An 18,459-nucleotide genomic window follows, 5' to 3' on the forward strand; every position below is an offset into this window, starting at 1 on the left:
GTTCTCGGAAAATCAATACAGTTTACTCATTGGGTACATTCTCACAGCAACCGTCCGGTAGAAGCCAAGTAATTAGAATATAAATGCTGTAAAGATGTAAAAGCAACCTGAATCTGACCTGACAGTGGAACAGAATTAATTCAGACTCCTTTGAGGGAAGAATCTTTCTCTTCTTCACTTTGGAGTCATAGAACCGTACAGCACAGAACAGGCCCTTCGGCCCTTGTTGTTGTGCCGAGCATTGTCCAAAACCAAGGTCAAGCCACCCACTCCCCATCATTCTGGTGTGCTCCATGTGCCTATCCAATAACCGCTTGAAAGTTCCTAAAGTGTCCGACTCCACTATCACAGCAGGCAGTCCATTCCACACCCCAACCACTCTGAGTAAAGGACATACCTCGGACATCCCTCCTATATCTCCCACCCCGAACCTTATAGTCATGCCCCCTTGTAACAGCTACATCCACCCGAGGAAATAGTCTCTGAACGTCCACTCTATCTATCCCCCCTCATTATCTTATAAACCTCTATTAAGTCGCCTCTCATCCTCCTACGCTCCAAAGAGAATAGCCCTAGCTCCCTCAACCTTTCCTCATAAGATCTACCCTGCAAACCAGGCAGCATCGTGGTAAATCTCCTTTGCACCCTTTCCAATGCTTCCACATCCTTCCTATAATGAGGTGACCAGAACTGCACACAATACTCCAAATGTGGTCTCACCAGGGTCATGTATAGTTGCAGCATAACCCCGCGGCTCTTAAACTCAAGCCCCCTGTTAATAAACGCTAACACACTATAAGCCTTCTTCACGGCTCTATCCACTTGAGTGGCAACCTTCAGAGATCTGTGGACATGAACCCCAAGATCTCTCTGTTCCTCCACATTCCTCAGAACGCTGCCGTTGACCCTGTAATCCGCATTAAAAAATTTTTCTACCAAAATGAATCACTGATATATACAATATACACTGATCATAATCCATTGCCGTTTTTGGAGCGATTCCGAGTCAGTTTGGGCTTTAACACCTGAGCTCCATCGCTGATACAAAGCTGAAATTGCCTCATACCAGCGTTAAGCCTGTCATGTAGGTGTATCCTTAAACAAGTGAGTGTCTGAGGTAGCATCAATACATTTCAGCTGATAGGTTACAGTAAAGCTGGAGAAATCTTGGAAGAGAAAGGCTTGACTGAACCATCCTCTCCCGGGAATGGAAGCTGGGGGAATAAACTCATTGACATTCTGAGTTGATGTTTTAAGCACGGCGCCTTGTCTCAATTATTATTGGATCAAAACTTCAAAATGCCATTATTATTTTGAAGGATTATTTAACGAAAAGCAACGAACAAATCAGTGAAATTGTGGAACTCGTGCGAGGCAAGTTATCTGGCGGAGAGCGTATGACTCTGGGAGCACTCACAGTCATTGATGTACACGGTAAATAATCGCTTACAGGATCTCATATTCGTAATAATGTTTAAAAAACTGCAAGGTAGATATTCCTCTTGGGTGGTGGCACGAAATGGGCAGTATTGGCAATTATCCACTGTTACATTCCTGGCCTTGATCTCCAAGATAGCCAGATATATAGTGTTGACCAAGAATATAAAAACAACAAGTTTAAATCAAAACAAATTTATTTTACACTACTAAACTTGATTAGGCTCGCACACTTTACTAAGTAACAGATAATAAACTAATAATACTGAATCTGTAGTACGGTAATCAATATTCTCTCTAACTATTAAACTACACTATAACTCAACCTCGTGCTATATCTCTACAATGAAATCTCCCTCAGCTTTGTCATCAACTTCTCATCAGCTTCTCCCAGAATTCCTTGAGATGCTGCCTTGCATACAATAACTTAGTAATGCCACCTAGTGTTGAGTTACACATAGTTTCTGTTGTTAACCCTTTACTACACTTGTACTATATATATCATTACATACACATCACCTGATATTTAATTCCATTGATTGCAGAGGGGCTGAATATCAGGCATTGTGTAGAACAGACAGCCAGTCCAATATTGCTCATTTTGTACCACTGCATGCAAGGAATTTCTTCTCCAATGTGTTCTTGTACTGGGGAAGCCACATTTATTGCTCAACTTGTGTTGCCCCTACAACTGGGGGTATTGAGAATCAGCAACATACTTTGAGAGGATGTCTTGTGGCGCACTGGGTGGCCTCTGAGCCAGAAACGCCAGGTTCGAGTCCCATCCCAGGACCTGATGACCAAGGAAGGTTCGTTCGGAACGCGGCCAAACAGGCTGAGAGTGTCAGCCTGCAATCCCTTCCAAACATTCCAATGGCTGGCGGTAAGGGCGGGAGGGACTCCTGGTCAGACATGCTTGATGTGGGGATGAGAGCAGAATTAGGCCACTCGGCCCATCGAGTCTGCTCCGCCATTCAATCATGGCTGATATTTTTCTCATCCCCATTCTCCTGCCTTCTCCCCATAACCCCTGATCCCCTTATTAATCAAGAAACTTTCTATCTCTGTCTTAAAGACACTCAGTGATTTGGTTTCCCCAGCCTTCTGCGGCAAAGAGTCGCTCGTGCAGGGTTACCACATTCCACTGGTATCTGTCTCAGCAGCTTCCTTCTTACCAGTGTGACTGAAGTGATGTCCACATGAAGTGAGGCCATGCTGATTGCACAGAAGATTGTCCGTGAGAGCCCTGCACTCCGTCTGAGCCCAAAGTGTAAATATTTATTTTGTTTTTTGCCATTTGAAGTTGATGATTGTTTTATTAATATATATAAACAGGTGTAGGCCATTCAGCCCCTCGAGCCTGTCCCACCATTCAATGAGATCATGGCCTACCTGTGACCTAACTTCTTATATCTGCCTTTGGCCCATATATTTACTATCTTTGCTTAACAACAATCTATCTATCTCAGATTTAAAATTAACAACCGATCTTGCTTGTACTACTGTGTGTGGGAGAGAGTTCCAAATCTCTACCACCCTTTGAGTGAAGAAGTGCTGTCTAACATCTCTCCTGAATCGACAGGCTCTAATATTTTAGGCTATGCCCTAGTTTTAGAATCTCCATTTTAAAAAAATTTAGAGTTCTTTTTTTCCCCATTAAGGGGCAATTTAGCGTGGCCAATCCACCTACCCTGCACATCTTTGGGTTGTGGGGGTGAGACCCACGCAGACACGGGGAGAATGTGCGAACGCCACACAGTGACCCGGGGCCGGGATCGAACCCGGGTCCTCGGCGCCGTGAGGCAACAGTGCTAACCACTGCGCCACCGTGCTGCCCCCTGTTTTAGAATATCCAACCAGTGCAAATAGTCTATCTTTGCTGTCTTTTCCTGTTAATATCTTGAAAAATACAAATGATTAAGTACTTCCTATATGTCATTATGAAATATTCGACGTGTATTAAATGCATTGAATCTTATTCGTGGGGTCATGGTTAGTGAACAAGTCCGATTTCAATCTTGCGGCCTACTCACTGACTCAGGTTGCCATCACTACCTTTCAGTAACACCTTCTGGAAGGCATCATGTGTATCGTTGGGGGGGGTGAGCACATCCATGCAAATGATAAATCCCAATCCTCGGGAGAGGGAGGGAAGGGAGGAAATGCAGAGAAAATGGTATGTAAATGGTGCATGGCATATCCCAATGTCTGTTCTGTCCCTGTAGCACGTGACGTGGTTGCTGAACTGGCTGAGGCTAAAGTAGCAAGCCTCAATGATTTCATGTGGATTTCCCAGCTGAGATACTACTGGGAGGAGAATGATGTTATTGTGCGAATGATCACTACAGTTCTGACTTATGGTTATGAATACCTGGGAAATTCAGCAAGGCTCGTTATAACACCCCTCACTGATCGGTGCTACAGGTACAATAAAGGATACCTTCTTTTTCTCAAATAAACAGAAACTTGCATTGTCACCGAAGGTATTGTTGAAGAGACATTTCTGAGCTTCTCGCGTAGAAACGGCTTACAATAATGATAATCTTTATTAGTGTCACAAGTAGGCTTACATTAACACTGCAGTGAAGTTACTGTGAAAAGCCCCTAGTCGCCACATTCCGGCACCTGTTCGGGTACACTGAAGGAGAATTCAGAATGTCCAATTCACCTAACAAGCACGTCTTTCGGGACTTGTGGCAGGAAACTGGAGCACCCGGAGGAAACCCACGCAGACACGGGGAGAACGTGCAGACTCCACACAGACAGTGAACCAAGCCGGGAATCGAATCTGGGGCTCTGGCGCTGTGAAGCAACAGTGCTAACCACTGTGCGACCGTGTTGCCCAGGGAAGATTAATAAATTTCACAAGGTAATTTACTAGCCCGTAACTTCCAGTGGAGTGGTAATTGAGTCGGATTGTCAATCCGCTCAGAGGTCCAGCTGTTCACATCCCGTCCGACCCTCCCACTCAGGCCAGGTGGGATCCATGTTGTGCAGCACTTTCCCGTGGCTTTGTGTACGGAGCTGTAGCATCGGAGGTAAGGAGGACATTGTCTCTTATTTACAGCACTGGCTGGCGGGTGTGCAGAGGGCAGTCAGGGGGGGAATTGGGAGAAGATCTGTGGGGGAGGCTGTTCTGTGGAGGAGTTACCTGGGAGTGGGAATTATTGAGAGGTTTTGATTCTCCGAACTATTCTTGGGTGGTTATTGGTGGAAGGCAGTCAGAACTCTCCGAAGTTGCGATTTAAACCACAATTTTGGCTGGTTCGCAATGTAAGGCAATTACCCAAAGGATGTTAGGTGGGCAGCACGGTAGCACAGTGGTTAGCACTATGGCTTCACAGCTCCAGGATCCCAGGTTCGATTCCCGGCTTGTGCCACTATCTATGTGGAGTCTGCACGTTCTCCCTGTGCCTGCGTGGGTTTCCTCCGGGCGCTCCGGTTTCCACCCACAGTCCTGAAAGACGTGCTGTTAGGTGAATTGGACATTCCGAATTCTCCCTCAGTGTACCCAAACAGGCGGCGGAATGTGGCGACTAGGGGCTTTTCACAGTCACTTCATTGCAGTGTTAATGTAAGCCGGCTTGTAAGAAGTCTTACAACACCAGGTTAAAGTCCAACAGGTTTGTTTCAAATCACTAGCTTTCGGAGCACTGCTCCTCCTTAAGCCTATTTGTGACAATAAAGATTATTATTATTATAAGTTCGAACGTATCTCTCCCCCCCCCCCGGAAACTGGCGAATCCACCGATCAGTTCACCTCAGTTCCATTTAAATAATGGTGCACCCAGCGTTCTTCCTGCTTTAACTTTTGTTTGAAACTACTGAAGAGAGATCCTCCAAAAATGCCTTTCCGAAATATCAAACCTTTCCAAATTCATGTTGCGTCATTGAAAGTGTAGATTGGATCTAATTAATTTTATTTGGACGTGGCTTTAATTCGAATCCATTGAAGTGGGGCTACTTCATTGGAAAACGCTCCCCAACACCGATCTTTGGTCTGAGAATTTGAATCAATTTCAGCTCTGTCAGGACGCGCAAGTCTCCCTCTGATAGCAAGTGGCAACTGTACCAAGTTGGGAGGTCTCAATTTTGTTCTCGGTGAACTGAAGTTATCAATATTGATTGTACGCTCTCTGTTTGAGGCTAAGGTGATCGCAGGAACAACATCAATTCTGTTTTTCTGCGCATGTGTACCGAGAGGTGCGTTACATAATCACTGACGTTCCTTCCTGTACTCTGGAGTTTCCTTTCTAATGGCAGCAGGTCCTCTCTTGCCATCTGAGGCAGCTAAGGCCTCCTGGAAGAAGGTTTCCTCTCAGAGTGTCAGACCAAAAATGCAGCCGATGTCAAATGTCAACACCATAAGATTATACCTGACATTTGGAGCTTACCTGTAAGGTGGAATAATCTTTTGCAAGTGCAGGTCATTCAAAGTAAACACAACAGAAACAGAACAGATTCAATGTCAATTAGTCCAAATAGGTAATAAAAAATTGTTTAAATAGAAGCGCATTCACCATTTACCAATCTTAACAATCTTTTTCTAAATCGTTACAGATTGAAGCATGCTAAATTAAACCTCATTTAATCTCACAATAAGTATTCAGTACGGGGAATCGCAATGGGTTTCACACATTAAGTTATGTTTAGTCGCCAGGTTATGCTGATTGGACTTTTTCTGGCGATACATTTAGGACGTTGATGGGAGCCTTAAAATTGAACCTTGGGGGCGCACCTGAAGGACCCGCTGGGACTGGCAAGACAGAAACGACAAAAGATTTAGCAAAAGCTGTCGCCAAGCAGGTACCGATCACTGTGGGATGTTCCATTGCTGCTTTATGTTTTCATTTTAACAAGTTTACATTTGAATGAACCAATTTCATCTCCTGTTTTCTTCATCTGTTTAAACTTTGAAGCGTTAGCCGCACCCTCATTTCTGTTTTCCATATTTATTGACGTCACCGTCAATAGAATCACTCCAGTGTGGCAAGGGGCCATTCGGCCCATTGAATCTTCGCCGACCCTCCGAAAGAGAGCTCTGCCTAGGCTCACTCGCTCGCCCTATCCGCTTCCATTGTTATTCTTGTTACAGCCACTGCGTATGTTTTCTCTTTTAGCAGAGGGAAGGTGACCATTTGGTTTGTGGTTCCTTCACTGCCGTTGTTTCTTGTTCAGACACCCCCCCCCCTCTAATGGAATGGTCGACTTAATTGCTATTTATAAAAAATATTTTTATTCAACATTTTAACAATCTAACATTCTTACACCAACAATACCACCAAAATCTAAAACAAACAACCTCCATCTCTGGTGGAACCCCCCATTCTGCCTCTCCTGGAGCAAATTTCACCTTTTCCAAGGACAGGAACTCCCAACAAGTCACCCAGCCACTCCGAGACACAGGGGGGAGAAGCTGACCGCCACCCCAAATGAACCCGCCTGCGAGCAATCAACGAGGCAAAGGCTAAGACGTCTGCCCCCGCTCCCGTCTGCAGCTCCGGCAGGTCTGACACCCCAGATATGGCCTCCAGGGGACATACCCCCCTCCAAATGCAGAACCTCAGACATGGGGCTGAAAAACCACCCACAATATTTTTCCAGTGGGCACGACCAGAACATATGGACATGATTGGCTGAGCCCCTCCCAATCCGCTCGCATCTATCTTCCACCCCCTCAAACAGCCGGCTCACCCTCGCCTTCGTTAAGTGCGTCCTATACCTTAATTGCTATTGTTAATGACACTGAGTGTCGGGGAAGGGGGGGGGGGAGCGTTTCCCACCAGGGCACTAAAACAAAACAGTGCCGTTGTGGTGTCGTTCCCAGCACTTAACAATCTCGCTAACCCCACCCAGAACGGGACTATTGTTTTAGTTTGATCGTGTCCGTAAATGTTTAACAGCAGCGTAAATCTCACCATCCCAGCGTTTAATAGGAGCCCTAATTTTCAGCAATGAATTTATTTTGTTGAAACATCGCAAATGCAAAGTTAGGGGAAAATGAAAAGCAGGAGAGCTGAAGGTGCAAGTTTTCCAGTAATTTGTGGCGATCTCCAACTTGTATGTTATCTCCCCCTCATCACCAATGACTTTTCCTTTGACATACTAATAACAGAGTTTAACTTGCGGATCTTCTCCCAACACGGCCTGTGCCATTAATTCACCCTAAATGTGCCTCTTGTAATGATTTCAATCAAGGAGCTGCCCTATTTTGGATGCTGTTGTTTAGTTTGGTGTTCTACTTGACTGACTTTTTTCTGTGTCTTTACAGTGCGTCGTTTTCAATTGCTCAGACGGACTGGATTATAAAGCCATGGGGAAATTCTTTAAAGGTCTTGCCCAAGCTGGAGCTTGGGCCTGCTTTGATGAGTTCAACAGAATAGAGGTAATTAAATGTTTGTGGGGAATATGGTGGCGTGGGGATAAAGTCAGCTTGGCTAGGGGTGCGGTACGTTCTGGAGCACGAGTCTTGATTTGATTTGATTTGATTTGATTTATTGTCACCATGTACCGAAGTACAGTAAAAAGTATTTTTCTGCGGCCGAGGGAACTTACACAGTACGTACATTGTAGACACAATAATAATCAACAGAGGACATTGACAAATGGTACATTGACAAAACAGTGATTGGTTACAGTGCGGAACAAGGGACCAAACAAAGCAAATACATGAGCAAGAGCACGATAGGGCGTTGTGAATAGTGTTCTTACAGGGAACAGATCAGTCTGAGGGGGAGTCGTTGAGGAGTCTTGTAGCAGTGGGGAAGAAGCTGTTCCTATGTCTGGATGTGCGAGTCTTCAGACTACTGTACCTTCTGCCTGATGGAAGGGTCTGGAAGAAGGCAATGCCTGGGTGGGAGGGGTCTCTGATAATGCTGTCTGCCTTCCTGAGGCAGCGAGAGATGTATACAGAATCAAGTTTGTGGCAAGTTTGTGTGATGCATTGGGCTGAGTTCACCACAGTCTACAGTTTCTTGCAGTTGCCATACCAGGCTGCGATGCAGCCGGATAGGATGCTCTCTATCGCACATCTGTAGAAGTTTGTGAGAGTCGATGCAGACATGCCAAATTTCTTTAGCTTCCATAGGAAGTAGAGACATTGTTGGGCTTTCTTGACTGTTGCACCAACGTGAGTGGACCAGGACAGACTGTTGGTGATGGCGACCACCAGGAACTTATAGCCATCGGCCATCTCCACTTCAGAGCCATTGATGCAGGCGGGAGAGTGTGTCGTGCTGCGCTTCCTGAACTAGTCTTCAGTACTTTGTCGGAATACTGTCAGGGCCCAGAGCCTTTGCAGTATCCAGTGCCTTCAGCCGTTTCTTGATACCACGTGGCTGAAGACTGGCTTTGGGGGAGGCCCAGATGGATCATCCACTCAGCACTTGTCTGAAGAGTGTTGCAAGTCCTCCAGCTTTATCTTTTGCACTGATGTGCTGGGCTACTCCAACATTGAGGACGGGGATCTTTGTGGAGCCCCTGCCTCTAGTGAGTTGTTTCATAGTCCACCACCATTCAAGGCTGGAATCTTTCCGCCAAATGAACACAGTTTTCTCCAGATCTACTCTATCCAGAGCCCTCATGATTTTAAATACCTCCATCAAATCTAAGGGAACTTAAACATACGGGAACAGAATCTCAAAAACTAGTCACACAAAAGTAAGAGTCTTCAGGGGTGGGTTGGGCAGACAAGAGGCAGATGCAATTTAATGTGAGGCAATACCTTAGGAGGGTAAACAAGGAGTGGTTGCATGCGGTCAACGTAAAGACATTGAAGGATGCAGATGTGCAGAGATAAACTAAAGCTCCAACATATAATTGCCTGGAACTGATCTTCCGAATGGCCTTAGCTGTGCCCTTTGAATCAGAGACAAGAATACAAAATAATAATTAATGCAAAATGCTGATCAGACCGTGTTGGCTACCGTTTTGATGCCTGTCGGTGATCCAACAATAAGCGAACAAAGACTTAGACGGTGTGCGCTATTAAACAATATTAATTAACTATGGACTGCGAGAACCCAACATCAGGCTGAAGGGGACGTGGCCGAGGTAGGGCGCTCTTTCGGAGGGTCGGTGCTGACACGATGGGCCGAGCGGCTCCCTTCTGCACGGTGGGGATTCTATAAAATCAGACCGGATCCCAAGGCTGCATTCTGCTCTTCCCGAACTTGTCCTGATTGTCCAGAACAGCATCGGCCTGCTATAGAACAACATTAGTGTTAACAACATTGGACTTGTTTTGATTTCCAGGTGGAAGTGCTGTCGGTGGTTGCTCAACAAATCCTCAGTATCCAACAAGCGATTATGCGAAATCTGAAAACATTTCACTTTGAGGGAACAGAAATTTCCCTCAACCCAACCTGCTCGGTATTTATTACCATGAATCCTGGGTACGCAGGTCGAGCTGAGCTCCCAGACAACCTTAAGGTAAAACTCAAACATTTCTTTCTGATTTCATGACGCAATAAAGTATTGGAACAAATCCTGGTAGTCAACTTAAATTTGCAATTTGGCCGCATGCAGTGTATATAAAAACAAACTGAATAGTGATGTTTAAAAGGCAATTATGAACGTTACACTCCAGAGGTTGATTTTCTAACTGTGTTTTTCGTGAAGATATGTTCCTAATTGTTCTGAGGGTTGAAATAAGTGATTAAAAAATATATATATTTAGAGTATCCAATTCATTTTTTCAAAATACGGGACAATTTAGCGTGGCCAATCCACCTACCCTGTACTAATGCTAATAATCTTTATTGTCACAAGTGCCAGGGTCCCTGGTTCGATTCCCGGCTTGGATCACTATCTGTGCGGAGTCTGCACGTTCTCCCCGTGTCTGCGTGGGTTTCCTCCGGGTGCTCCAATTTCCTCCCACAAGTCCCGAAAGATGTGCTGTTAGGTAATTTGGACATTCTGAATTCTCCCTCCGTGTACCCGAACAGGCGCCAGAATGTGGCGACGAGGGTTTTTTCACAGTAACTTCGTTGCAGTGTTAATGAAGTTACTGTGAAAAGTTACTGCAATGAAGTTACTGTGAAAAGCCCCTAGTCGCCACAGTCCGGCGCCTGTTCGGGTACACAGGGAGAATTCAGAATGTCCAAATGACCTAACAGCACGTCTTTCGGGACTTGTGGGAGGGAACCGGAGCACCCGGAGGAAACCCCCGAAGACACGGGGAGAACGTGCAGAATCCGCACAGACTGTGACCCCAGCCGGGAATCGAACCCGGGACCCTGGCGCTGAGAAGCAACAGTGCTAACCACTGTGCTAGCGTGCTGCACATTTTTGTGTTGTGGGGGCGAAACCCACGGAAACACGGGGATAATGTGCAAACTGCACACGGACGCCGTGAGGCAGCAGTGCTAACCACTGCGCCACCGTGCTGCCCTTGAAATAAGTGATTTTGAAGGATGTATTGTTAAGTACGCTCCGCAAATTTGAACATTATTTCCCCCCTCCCTTTTTCCCTAAAGGAAGATTTATTTTTAACCTTTGATGAAATCTCTAACTTTTTTTGGTATTAGAATTTGCAATTAACTAAATAAAGTCCACATCCAGGTTGTTATGGACAGTGAGCAAAGGATACAACAGCCCTTTGGAGGGTGTCATGGAATCAAATTGGGTGAAAGCATCCTTAGTTGACAATCGAGTTCATTCTCTTCACAGGGGATTAGTAACTTACTTTGCAGTTGCTTTATTAAAAGTTTACTTCATTCTCTAACTTCTCCAGGCCCTATTCCGTACAGTTGCTATGATGGTCCCAGACTACGCTCTGATTGGTGAAATTTCCCTTTACTCGATGGGGTTTCTTGACTCACGAAGGTAAAAAGGCAAATTCGTATTTTGGTTATTTTAAAATCTTGCTCAGCTGTCTGCATCTGCTCCTGCTGATCCTGCGCTTGAGGGTTGAGTGAGCACACATCTCCTCTACCTTAGTCAGGTCCCAGCATCTTACTCTGCTCCTCTCCATTTTTTTTGGAGGGGGGAGGGCATGGGTGTCGCAGGCTGTGCCAGCATTTATTGCCCATCCCTAATTGCCCTTGAGGGGGCAGTTAAGAGTCAACATTGCTGTGGGTCGTGAGTCACATATAGGCCAGACGATAATCTTTCCCTCAATGTCAACAAAACGAAGGAGATTGTCATCGACTTCAGGAAGCCTAGTGGAGAACATGCCCCTGTCTACATCAATGGGGACGAAGTAGAAAGGGTCGAGAGCTTCAAGTATTTAGGTGTACAGATCACCAACACCCTGTCCTGGTCCCCCCATGCTGACACTATAGTTAAGAAAGCCCACCAACGACTCTACTTTCTCAGAAGACTAAGGAAATTTGGCATGTCAGCTACGACCCTCACCAACTTCTACAGATGCACCACAGAAAGCATTCTTTCTGGTTGTATCACAGCTTGGGATGGATCCTGCTCTGCCCAAGACCGCAGGAAACTACAATATGTGAATGTAGCCCAGTCCATCACGCAAACCAGCCTCCCATCCATTGACTCTGTCTATAATTCCCACTGCCTCAGAAAGGCAGCCAGCATAATTAAGGACCCCATGCACCCCGGACATTCTCTCTTCCACCTTCTTCCGTCAGGAAAAAGATACCAAAGTTTGAGGTCACGTACCAACCGACTCAAGAACAGCTTCTTCCCTGCTGCCATCAGACTTTTGAATGGACCTACCTCGTATTAAGTTGATCTTTTCACTACACCCTAGTTATAACTGTAACATTATATTCTGCAGTCACTCCTTCCTTCCCTATGTACGGGATGCATTGTTTGTTCAGCATTCAAGAAACAATACTTTTCACTGTATACTAATACATGTGACAATAATAAATCAAATTACAAAAACCAGGTAAGGATGGCAGATTTTGTTCCGTAAAGGACGTTAGTGAACCCAGAAGGGTTTTTCCGACAATCGCCAATGGTTTCATGATCATTAGACTTTTAATTCCAGATTTTTATTGAATTCAAATTTCACCATCTGCAGTGGCGGGAATTGAACCTGGCTCCCCAGATCATTACCCTGGGCGTCTGGTTAACTAGTCCAGTGACAATACTACTACACTACCGCCTTCCCCTTGCAGCCCCAGCTGTGCCCACCGCTGAGCTCTGACGCTGGGACTGCTAGACCGAGCAGTGGCTCTCGCAGGTGGCTCTCGCAGGTGGGACCTCTTCCCACTGGGGGCCGGATGCCCGGCCCTCACCCGCTTAAGGCCACCTGGATTATTGCTGCAATGCGGCTTTGTTGGGTTTCGGGCCGTGCCGCACCGACCTTCATTCCGGGAAGGCCGGCACTATCCCCCTTCCACCTCCCCGCCCTCATAAAATTCGGCACGTGGCATATCGCTGGTTAATGATGCTGTGTAACCACAGTGATCAATTTACCAGTCTGAACATTACTGGAAACCAAAAGCTGATATTCCCAATCTTCACACATTTTCCCCACGGAATACTGTTAACTTCTGGTTCACGGAGAAACAGGCAATATCCCTTAAAAATAAATCTGACGGTACTTAAATCCGAGCCTGTAATGACAAAATCTTATCATAGAAATGCGGGCTCTGTCGCATTAAATCTTTAAATGTGCTGTAACTCTCTTGGCCAATGGGTTGCCTTTTTATAGATGTGTCCGTGGGATGTGGACGTCGCTGATTATGCCAGCATTTATTGCCCATCCCTAACTGCCCCTCAGAAGGTGCTGATGAACCTGTTTCTTCATCTCGCTGCCAATTCTGTACTTTATTGGAATTTTAAATAATTGCTTTAGATAAAATAAAGTAAGATTTTCAGCGCAAATACTTTTCTTTCCCGTTGCACTCTTCCCTTTGCCCCTTTCCCACACCCTCTAGTCTTTCCCAGAAGATTGTGGCTACCTACCGTCTGTGCTCCGAGCAGTTATCGTCACAGCACCACTATGATTATGGCATGCGCGCGGTGAAATCCGTCCTGACCGCAGCTGGGAATCTGAAGCTGAAATTCCCGGAGGAAAACGAGAGCGTGCTGCTGTTACGAGCACTGCTGGATGTGAACTTAGCCAAGTTCTTGTCCCAGGATGTTCCTCTATTTCAGGTAGGTTTGAAGAAGGGAGCTTTGTTTCAAACAAAAGCCACATGAGAGGAATTGAATCGTAGGCTCATCGAATTCTACGGCACAGAAAGAGGCCGATCGGCGCATCGTGTCTGCACCGACTCCCAAAAGAGTTGGCTAGCTAGTCCCATTCCCCAGCCCTATCTCCATAGCCCTCTAAATCCATCATTTTTAAATATGTATCCAGCTCTCTTTTGAAACCTCTTTTAGAATCCACCTCCACCACTCCCCCAGGCTGGACCTTCCAAACCCCCAATAACACTGAGTAAAGACGTTATTCCTCATCTCACTCCGAGCTCTCTTGCTGACCATCTTGAAATTGTGACCCCCCTAGTGCAAACAGAATTTCCTTCTCCCTGTCAAAATTGTTCATATTTGAACACCTCATAGAATTTACAGTGCAGAAGGAGGACATTCGGCCCATCGTGTCTACAGCGGCCCCCTGAAAGAGCACCCAACCTCAGCCCACAGCTCCACCCTAACCCGTAACCCAGTATCCCCACCTAACGTTTGGACACTATGGGACAATTTAGCATGGCCAATCCACCTAACCTTCACATCTTTGGATGTCACCTCTTAATCTTCTCGGCTCTCAGAATAACAAGCCCAATTTCTCCATTCTTTCCTTGTGTCTAAAATTCCTCATTCCTGGTGTCATTCTAGTAAATCTCCTCTGCGCTCTCTCTCGGGCTTTCACATCCTTCCTGAAATAAGGTGCCCAGAACTGAACACAATACTCCAATGATTTGTCGAGGTGTAGCATCACTTCCTTGCTTTTAAACTCTGTGCCTCTATTTATAAACCCAAGGATGCTATCAGCCTTCTTAACAACTGTTTCAACTTGTCTGGCCACTTTCAGAGAATTATGCACTTGGACCCCGAGGTCCATCTGTGCCTGTACTCCCCTCAAAGTTGTACCATTGAGTCTGTATTGACTCCCCATGTTTCTTCGATCGAAATGCATTACCTCACATTTCTCTGCCAGGTGTCTGCCTGTTTGGTCAACTTTTCAATGTCCCCCTGAAGTTGCTCAGCGTCTTCCTCAGAATTCACTATTCTCCCTAGCTTAGTATCGTCTGCAAATTTTGTCCTCAACACCCAACTCTAAACCGTTTGTATAAATGAGTCCAGCAAGTCAACTTATTAAATGTGAGCAATACTCTGTGTGATAATGATCATTTAGCTCATAAAGTAATTAGCGCAGGTAAATGGAAACGACAATTTCCAATGTTCAGCTTTGAAATTGATAATGCCGACTGCAAATATAGCGGGGGCGATTCTCCGAGCCCCGTGCCGGGCCGAAGAATCGCCGCAACCACGCCACGGCGCTCCGAGGTGCGGAGAATCGGCGCCATTTGCGCCGGCGCGTTTGGCGCGGCGCTGGCCGCGGGCCGCTGGAAGTCTCCGGCCCGGATGGGCCGAGCGGCCGCGCCGATACGACAGAGTCTCGCCAGCGCCGTTCACCCCTGGTCGCTGCCGGCGGGAACTCTGCGGGAACGGCCGGGGGCGGCCTGGGGGGAGGGGGGAGCTCCTTCACCGGGGGGGGATGGGGCCTCCGATGGGGTTTGGCCTGCGATCGGGGCCCACCAATTGGTGGGCCGGCCTCTCCCCCCCCCCCCCCCCCCCCCAGGCCTACTTTCTGGCGCGCCGGTCCCTGAACACCGACTCCGTGTTGAGTCGGGGCCTCGCACTAAAGAAGTCCCCTGCGCATGCGCGGGTTGCCCATTTGGCGCTGCGAAAGGAGGCTGGAGCAGCATGAACCGCTCCAGCGCCGTGGGGGCCAGAATCGGTCGTACTAGGACCCGGTTCGCACTGACGTGAAAGGCGACGCCGCAAACACTTGGGCTCCATATCGGAGAATCGCCCCCAACAATTTGGCTGAACCCCAAAGATAAATTAGCTTCTGTTTTTTGTTCCGGAGATGGCGGGACTGTCTTCCGAAGAGAGATTGGGCAAACTGGGCCTGCATTCTCTAGAATTTCAAAGAATGAGAGGTGATCTCATTGAAATCTACAAAATACTTAAAAGGAATGGACAGGATAGATGCAGATAAGGGGCGAGATTCTCCGACCCCCCCGCCGGGTCGGAGAATCGCCGGGGGCTGGCATGAATCCCGCCCCCGCCCGTTGCCGAAGTCTCCGGCACCGGATATTCGGCGGGGGCGGGAATCGCGGCGTCCCAAAGGTGCGGAATCCTCCGCATCTTTGGGGGCCGAGCCCCAACCTTGAGGGGCTAGGTTGGCGCCGGATGAATTTCCGCCCCTCCAGCTGGCGGGAAAGGCCTTTGGTGCCCCGCCAGCCGGTGCGGAAATGACATCTCCGGGCGGCGCATGCGCGGGAGCGTCAGCGGCCGCTGACGGCATTCCCGCGCATGCGCATTGGAGGGAGTCTCTTCTGCCTCGGCCATGGTGGAGACCGTGGCGGAGGCGGAAGGGAAAGAGTGCCCCCACGGCACAGGCCCGCCTGTGGATCGGTGGGCCCCGATCGCGAGCCAGGCCACCGTGGGGGCACCCCCCGGGGCCAGATCACCCCGCGCCCCCCCAGGACCCCAGAGCCCGCCCGCGCCGTCTTGTCCCGCCGGTAAGGTAGGTGGTTTAATTTACGCCGGCGGGACAGGCATTTTAGCGGCGGGACTTCGGCCCATCCGGGCTGGAGAATCGAGCGGGTGGGGGGGGCCCGCCAACCGGCGCGGCGCGATTCCCGCCCCCACCGAATATCCGGTGCCGGAGACTTTGGCAACCGACGGGGGCGGGATTCACGCCAGCCCCCGGCGATTCTTCGACCCAGCGGTCGGAGAATCTCGCCCCTGGTTACTGCAATTGTCTCTTTAACTCAGAAAGCTTTATTAATCTTCCTTGATTTCTTCTTGACAATACCTTGGTCTCTGTTATCTTAGCTCCAGTCATCTTAGACATTCCCTCTGTCCCAATTCCCTGGTTATCTGTACTCTAACTTGTTCCTTAAGAAGCTTTCAACTTTGAAGCTCCCTTGGCCTGTCCAGCTTCTCCTGGCAGAGTTGAGAGATGTACACTTCCTAGTGTCCCTGTCTCCAACTGCCAACAAATTCAGCTGAAACTAAAACTTAAAAGTTTTTTTCACCCTTACAAGGGCCTCCAGTTGCTAAGCAATGCCCGCAGTTCTATTTATTCTTCGTAACCCTCTCTAAGCACAGTAGAATCACAGCTGGAATTGAAACCAATCCCCACACATGCAAACACCTCTGCCCAACATGAATTGAACCCTTCCCGGCACAGAAACCTTATATTAAAACTCTACCGTGCCAATACAAATATTAATCCCTGTTAACAGTCGACTAGCTTTGCATGATTTGCATTTTTAGCTTTTAGCCCAAGCCTCGGGACACAGTTTAATGAGACAAAAACAATGTCCTGTTTTGGCTGCGCTTAGCAGGGTGTTTCCCGTTGCCTGCAGCGCTGGGTAAGACACCGTTATTTAATGGCACTTTGCCAATATTTTGGCCTGGGCGGGTGCCCCATCGAGGCTGCACTTACACTATTTCCTGCGGTGACGAGCTCAGCTCGCCAGTGCAAGAAGAGTATTTGTGGATCGGCGCACCATTTTTAAATGCCGCCCTGATCTTTCGTCCGTCCCCCCCACTCAGTGACCCGCCGGATCCCCCCCCCCACTCCGCCCAATGTATGAGGCCCTCGAGCCCCCACCTCTTAAGGGCAAGGTACTCCCAATGAGGGCGAGATTCAGATGGTGAGATTTAACGGAATCTTGCGAGATGTTTTGAGTGTTGCAAATCTTGCGAGAGGCCTCTTGTCTTGCGAGAATAAATGGCCTCATCCCGACACTAAGTCGGCGCGACGAGGCCATTAACTCGTGCCCTAGATGTTCAAATCAAAACATTGGTGGCATCCATCAGAATGCAGAGCTATAATAAAATAGTTATAATAAACTAGCTATAATAAAATAACCATGTCATCCATTGTTAAATGCAATCTCTGTGTCTCGTTGCTCTAGGGAATTATATCAGACTTGTTCCCCGGTGTGGAGCTACCTGTACCGGAACGTGACGTCTTCCTAGCTGCGTTGAAGTCCAACATCAAGAAAATGAAACTTCAGCCTGTACCTTGGTTTATTGAGAAGATTATTCAGGTGACCTGAAATTGTTTGAAGCTGTTGTCTGTTTGTTGGCCTGTGCTTTTCAGGAGGGGCAAGTTAGTATCTGCTGATTTATTGATGAGCGGAATCTCGTCTTGGGTGTTGGACTGGGGTGGGCACAGTAAGAAGACCTGATGAAGGAGCTGTGCTCTGAAACCTAGTGATTCGAAACAAACCTGTTGGACTTTAACCTGGCGTTGTAAGACTTCTCCCTGCAATTATGGGATACTGATAGCGCCTGAAAACATTTTAGACCCAAGTTTGGCAATGCGAGGGACCATAATTGTGTTGCAGATATATATTTTTTCAGTTAAACAATTATTTGCTTAGCATTTCTATAAATAGCATTTGTCTTGTATGCTTGTCTTTGACTCCTCTTCTCCCGAAAACAGTGTTCTGGTGATTGAAGTGAAGTGATCTGTTAATTTGTACTTTGTTCCATCAGATTTACGAGATGATGCTGGTGCGTCATGGCTTTATGATTGTTGGTGACCCTTTGGGCGGTAAGACCTGTGCCTTTAAGGTGTTGGCTGCAGCCCTTGGTGATTTATATGCAGGTAACAATTCATCAGATACCAATAGGGCAAATGACTCATTGTATGTTTAGCGTTTAAGGTGCGTGCAAAGGGCACTAAAGCAGAACTAAAGCTTTGGAGTTCCCAGCTACCATTTTGCACATTTTGGCATCATCACCGATACTTTCAAAAATCAATTTGTGGGATGTGGGCGTCGCTGGCTGGGCCTGCATTTTGTCGCCCATCCCTAATTGCCCTTGGGAATGTGGTGATGAGCTGCCTTCTTG

General features: G+C 47.4%; 1 protein-coding gene across 2 annotated transcripts in view; it reads left to right on the forward strand.

Annotated features, from left to right (window-relative positions):
• Positions 1-18,459, forward strand: part of dnah3 (dynein axonemal heavy chain 3) — a 194,462-nt gene that overhangs the window by 99,713 nt on the left and 76,290 nt on the right. For both annotated transcript variants that reach the window (XM_072481778.1, XM_072481779.1), the window contains exons 26-34: positions 1,320-1,434; positions 3,663-3,861; positions 6,135-6,243; positions 7,709-7,822; positions 9,691-9,867; positions 11,171-11,262; positions 13,293-13,512; positions 17,517-17,651; positions 18,103-18,214. In XM_072481778.1, the coding sequence (XP_072337879.1) occupies positions 1,320-1,434; positions 3,663-3,861; positions 6,135-6,243; positions 7,709-7,822; positions 9,691-9,867; positions 11,171-11,262; positions 13,293-13,512; positions 17,517-17,651; positions 18,103-18,214 (1,273 nt within the window). The remainder of the gene's footprint in view (positions 1-1,319; positions 1,435-3,662; positions 3,862-6,134; positions 6,244-7,708; positions 7,823-9,690; positions 9,868-11,170; positions 11,263-13,292; positions 13,513-17,516; positions 17,652-18,102; positions 18,215-18,459) is intronic.

Source organism: Scyliorhinus torazame, chromosome 17 (assembly GCF_047496885.1).
Source record: "Scyliorhinus torazame isolate Kashiwa2021f chromosome 17, sScyTor2.1, whole genome shotgun sequence".
Classification (NCBI taxonomy): domain Eukaryota; kingdom Metazoa; phylum Chordata; class Chondrichthyes; order Carcharhiniformes; family Scyliorhinidae; genus Scyliorhinus; species Scyliorhinus torazame.